This window comes from Artemia franciscana, chromosome 15, assembly GCF_032884065.1.
Source record: "Artemia franciscana chromosome 15, ASM3288406v1, whole genome shotgun sequence".
In the NCBI taxonomy this organism is placed as follows: Eukaryota; Metazoa; Arthropoda; class Branchiopoda; order Anostraca; family Artemiidae; genus Artemia; species Artemia franciscana.
In genome coordinates, this window is record NC_088877.1 from 27528464 (window position 1) to 27534893 (window position 6430).

Below are 6430 nucleotides of genomic sequence, written 5' to 3' on the forward strand. Positions count from 1 at the left end.
GATTGTTTTCCCATGGACCATTATATGTTGCATGTTCAAGAGTCGGTAAACCTGACAATCTATTTATATGCAAAGACAATGGGACAGCAAAGAATGTTGTATATTCGCAAGTTTTACGTAGTTAAAACCATATATATATATATATATATATATATATATATATATATATATATATATATATATATATATATAGATATATATATATATATATATATATATATATATATATATATATATATATATCTATATTCACAGGTGGGACATAGGGACACAACTACAATGGCGCGTAACTATTATGGCGCGTAACGACTTACGCGCGCGGGGGGGCTTGGGGGGGGCGCGAAGCGCCCCCACCAACTAGGTGTTGGGGTGGCGCGAAGCGCCACCCCAACAGCTAGTATATATATATATATATATATATATATATATATATATATATATATATATATATATATATATATATATATATATATATATATATATATATATATTTATATATATATATATATATATATATATATATAATATATATATATATATATATATATATATATATATATATATATATATATATATATATATATATATATATGTATATATATATATATATATATATATATATATATATATATATATATATATACTTGCTGTTGGGGTGGCGCTTTGCGCCACCCCAACACCTAGTTGGTGGGGCGCTTCGCGCCCCCCAAGCCCCCCCGCGCGCGTAAGTCGTTACGCGCCATATTAGTTACGCACCATTGTAGTTGTGTCGCTGTGTCCCACCTGTGAATATAGATAGATTTATAAATGTGTTTCAAACTACGTAAAAATTGCGAATATACAACATTTTTGGCTTTCCCACTACTGGGAGCTTTCCGTTTCCAATTGCCAGCAATTGATCTGAAAATGTTTGACCAGAGTCATCGTTTTGCAATCGGACACGCATATTTCTAGTTAATTTTAATATTTTTACGTGTGCCCATAAATTAGAATTTTTCAGGCAAGCATTCATTTCGTCTGCAGGAGTTAAACTACGTAAAAATTGCGAATATACAACATTCTTGGCTTTCCCATTGTCTGTGCATATACAAAGCCGTATGTACTAATAATGACGTCATATGCAAACGCTCTTTTTACAAACAAACAAACATGCATACACACAACTCGTTTTTATATAGATAGATAGATAGGTAGATACAATACAAATTAACTGCGTAAAACTTGCGAATATACAACATTTTTCGCTGTCCAATTGTCGCTGCATATAAATAGATTGTCAGGTTTACCGACCCTCGATCATGCAACGCACAATTGTCCATGGGAAAAAACAATCAGTATTAAGATCTATACCACATTTTTATAATGATTGACCTTGAGCTTTGTTAATGGTGATTGCAAATGCTAATCGAATTGGGAATTGCAATCTTTTAAATTAAAAAGGCAGATCCGTTGGAATCATGGGAATGCGAGGAATAAGAACAGCCTCACTCTCAAAAGGCCCTGTCAAGATTGTGGCCTCTATTAGGTTTTCCATTGTTTTTTTTTACGGCAAGTCGCGTGCCATTGCAAAGCTTTGGTGGGTTGATATTTCTTAAAAGTATTATTGGTACGCCTATTTTTAGTTGTAGCACGTGTGGTGGAAACCCTGAAAGGTCTATGGAATTTAAAAGTTCAGATGGATAATTAACCGCTTCATTTGGTTCCAAAACTGTGTCGACTGACTTGTAAAGGACTGCCTGGTCTCGAATCTTGGTCAAAACAATATTGTTGATTTCGCGGACGTCTATATTTTTGGGTGCGAGAATCGCTCTTTCACTTAGCCATTTATTATTTTTATAATTTTTTAGAATATTCGGAAATACTTTTTCAATCAATTCATTTTTGGACGTCACTAAATTACAGAAATCAGCAGGTAGTTGTATACGTCCTGAAATTTAGTCTATCGTATCATAAATGTCTTTTTGTTCCGATGTTAACTTGGAAATGTTATTTTGTACATACGACAATAGATCATTCGTACTGTGACTTTTTTCACGATCCAATTCTACACATGTCGAAACAGCAGCGATACGGTTAGGTGAAGGCATTCCCAAATCCTGAAGAGGTTTGTTTGCCATATGTACGCACAAATCTTCTATAATAACTAAATTGTAGTTATAAATTTCTGATGTAAAATCAAAAGTCATATCTGACGTCTCTAACTGTTTTCGATGGAGTATATCTTCGGACATTTTTGACTTATATTTTTCCCATAACTCTGTAGGAACTGATGGAGAGCAAGTTGTTAAAATGATGCCAAACAATGCACGAATTTGACTTGGGGTTGACGTTTCGCATTAATGGGGAATATGGAACAACCCACTGGTTATCTACTTCGATGGTGGTACCGTTGCCATTGTAGGTTCTTCAGTCATTTTACAATTAGAAATTTCTCTTTCAACGGTCTTCTTACAATTAAAAATTTGTCTTTGAACGATCTTCTTAAATACCTGTGTCCTGGTCGTCATTTATATTCCCTGTGACCCGGTCGTCATTTGTGTCCCGGTATCCCAGTCTGTAATTTCTCTTTGAGTGTCCTGGTCGTTATTTATATTCCCTCTGTCCCGGTCGTCATTTGTGTCCCGGTCTGTAATTTCTCTTTGAGTGTTTTTTCTTTTTAGTATTTTTTAGTTTTTTATATTTTTTCTTTTTTCAGTTTTCTTTTTCTTCTTTATTTTTCAGCTTCACTATGAAATACATATCGCCGAACCTTTGTTTTTTTAACTAAAATCTGGTAGGCATTGATGACCTTATCCAAGTCAAAATCCCAAACCCAATCATGATCGCTATCATTTTCAGTTTTGATATGTTTTGACTCTCGCTGTCCAGGTGGATCTTCATCTAACTGCGCGGTTTTGCGTTCTTTAGCCTCAAGCCTGTTTCCTTGCTGTTCTTTTGATTCCTCGGCACGCTTTCTTTTCTGACTTTCTCTATCAGCAGCAAGTTTTTTGGCATAGACTCTTTGAGCATCTTCATCGGCTTTTGCCATTGTAAGTTCATCAGTCATTTTAAACTTAAACATTAATAGATTTCTACGTGAACATATATGTCTTAAATATCTTTAATGACGTCACCGTCATAGCAAAAATGACGACAACTAACTTCATGACGTCAGCCGACACAGAAACATGACGTCACCTGATCCACAGACAGACACACAGACAGACAACTTATTTTTATATATATAGATATAGTTTCTTTCTTAGTTTTTTTCTTTTTTGGTTTTTCTTTTTTTAGTTTCTTATTTTTATTAATTTGTTTTAGTTTTTATTTTTTTCTTCTTTTTTAGTTTTTTTTCTAGTTTTTGTCTTTGTTTCTTAATATATTTTTTTTATTTTTTTCCTCTTTTTAGTTTTTTTCTTCTTTTTTAGTTTTCTTTTTGTTCCTTATTTTTCAGTTTTTTCTCCTTTAAATTTTTTTTCATTTTTTTTCTTTTTCAGTTTTTTTCTTTTTTATTTTGTTTTAGTTTTTTCTTTTTAGGTTTTTTCTTTTTTTAGTTTTTTCTTATTTAGTTTTTTTCTTTTTAGTTTTTTTTTTAGTTTTTTACCTTTTTTATTTTTTTTCATTTTTTTAGTTTTCTTTTTCTTCTTTATTTTTCAGAAATAAAAAAGGAGGAAAGAAAATAAAGCCAAGCTCAGGATGATTGAAAAATTATTTGAAATCTGGTGGTCTTTTTAAAATCATTTAAAAAAAACAACAAAGCTTTTGTGATTAAAGTCTACCATGTATATTTTCGGCTGATTTTTTTTTTTTTCTTGTTTTTAGACCATGTACCGTCCAAGTTTCAAGGAATGATGACAATTTTGGCATCACGGAGATTTAGTTATAGGAATTCTACGCAATATATCTGTAAAATTTGCTTCGGATCTACATTAGAAAGATACCGTTTTTCGAAAACACAGAATTTTGCGACTACAGCTACAATTTCAACTAAATAGACAAGATGTCCGTGTCACATTGTTTATTAGCTTCTGATCTATGGAATCACTGTGCCATATTTATATATATTTTTAAATAAGCTACTTTGTTTCTGCCTATATAAAACACTTCAGAGCAGTGGTGGATCAAGGGGGTTGGGGGGACCCTGGGCCCCCAAGATCTTTCTGACGCCCTCGTTTCTTTTTTCCTCTCTTTTCAAAAATAAATTTATCAATTTTGTCAATCATTGGCACCCTTATCACATTCATCCTTCAGGATTTTCATTAGTAGGCACCCTCGTCAGATCCCCAAAGATTTTGCTTTAGATTAGTTAGAAACTTGCGTATCAGCTATTAGAGGGAAGGGTCGGTTGGTCTTTCTGTTTCTGGGGAGAGGCACCTAAAAGCCATCTGAAATAAATTCAGGCCAATTTTTTATAAATGTTATTTAGTCTTCAGATGAACTGTTGAAAAGCTTCAAGAACTGCACCCAACCGTATACTACTCAGCACCGTGCAACTGTATGAAGCGGAAATGCTGTCAGCGGCAAAATCGTCCTCAACACCGTTGATGTTGCTCAGACCAAACATCTTTAAAGATTCAAGGCTTTTCACTGGAATTGGGCTTTGTTCTACATCCAAGCTAAATTCCGAAATAAAGTCGTATTTCTTTTACCTTGGATAATTTCCCTTATAGAATCACCTCTAAAACTAAATCAAAAAACTAATTCAAGATTTGATCCAGAAAACATTTTAGAGCCGCCAATCTTTTTTTTAATAGCATATAAAATGCTGACTATATTCCTTATCACGAGTAGGATAATAAAATCCATCTGAATTACATATTGACGATGAACAACGAAAGTGCAGGTATGTTTGTCCAGAAATCCTTAAGGCGATTTTATTTTAACATACGCGTGACTAAAACAACATTGTTAAGGCCTATTCACAATGAAAATTTACTAATACTAACATTTAGCCTTCGCGTTTGCGAGTGGTTAGACGCTAGACTTAAAATCCTTAGTCCCTGAGGACAGGGGTTCGAGTCTTAGTGCCACTAGATATTTGGTTTGGAACGGGGGTCAGTGGCACAACTCTGCAAGCTGAGCCAGAATTGACCCAGCTCTAAATGGGTACCTACAGAAGCCTGGGGAAGGTAAAAAGGAAGGTTGCGCTAAAGCATAGGATGGCTGGCCCCTAGGCCCTTTTGCACTTCCTGGTTGATGAGTCATGAGACGAAAATCAGCACCACAGGTAGGAACTATAAAGTCCAGTGCCGTATTCTTTATCTTCTTTTTTTAACCAGAAATTTTCCTGATTATAGCAAAATCTTGATGATAATAGTTAAATCTCGATAATAATAATTAAACCTTGATAATAGTAAAAATATCATTGTGGATCTTTAACACACAAAAAAACAAAAAAGAGAGGAAAGGCTCTACCTTTTAACATAGCAAAAAATTGGCAAAATTTAGCAACGTTTTCCGACAAGAAAAATTCAGACTGGTCCATTTGCTCTAAGTTAATGTTTTGGAAAGAGATCAGAAGCTCGGGACCAAAATATGACGAGAAAATTAAATATTTTCATAGCAACTTTCACAGTAGCATTCCGTGTAAATATTTACTTACAGTAATTTAAACTGGATCTTTTAAATTTCTACCAAGGTTCATTAAGAGGGAAAAAAAGAAATACAGGTATGGAAGGCAGGTTTGCCATCTTGCAGACCTCGCGCGTGGAATGTACTCCTTTTTTCATTACACTTCTTTCACTCCACGGACACCATTTGCAATCTTTTCGCTTACTATTTGCTCTTTGCACTCTTTTATGAAATGATGAGAGAAAAGTATTAAGCAAATTAAAAATTCAGGTTAAATTATTTGATAGCAAAGGATGGAACAGCTAGCCAGTATGATCTCTGTTATCTCTGCCTGGGCCAACCCCCATGCGTCTTTCTGGTGTTTTCAACCACTTACGAAGAAGTAGATCAAAGTATAAATAACAAGTGATAATGTGGAAGATTCATTGTCAAATTTTGCAGAAGGAAGTTAAAAACTATTGAGCGCAACCATTCTTCTTGGAAACGGATACGTGAGGATGCAACATGCAGTAAGACGATGGAGAAACAACAACCAAAACAAACCCTTTTAAAGTCTACTCTCAAACTGATAAAATTCTCCAAAGACATTAAGCCTATGCCCCAATTTAAAGCACGAATAACCATCTCTGCTTGTGATAGTCTGTTTTTCTAAAATAGAAATAATATCTTACCAGCCATAGGTCCGAGAATTTGTGGTATAATTTCATAAAAGTACCCACAAGCATTTTAAAATTGTATATGGTTCTTCCTAAGTATATACACGATAAAGGTAAAAATGAACATAATCAGAAACATTATACATAAAACTAACTAGCTTTTAAATGATTTATTCCATGAAAAAACTCCAGCGTCCTCTAAGGGTTTGGCTTGATTCACT

At 34.0% G+C, this 6430-nt stretch overlaps 1 protein-coding gene across 1 annotated transcript in view; it reads right to left on the reverse strand.

Annotated features, from left to right (window-relative positions):
• Positions 1-5466, reverse strand: part of LOC136036622 (uncharacterized) — a 34296-nt gene extending 28830 nt beyond the window's left edge. Inside the window, exon 1 of the mRNA XM_065718926.1 lies at positions 5398-5466. Within this exon, the coding sequence (XP_065574998.1) occupies positions 5398-5407 (10 nt within the window). The 5' untranslated portion in view covers positions 5408-5466. The remainder of the gene's footprint in view (positions 1-5397) is intronic.
• Positions 5467-6430: the final 964 nt, after the last annotated feature.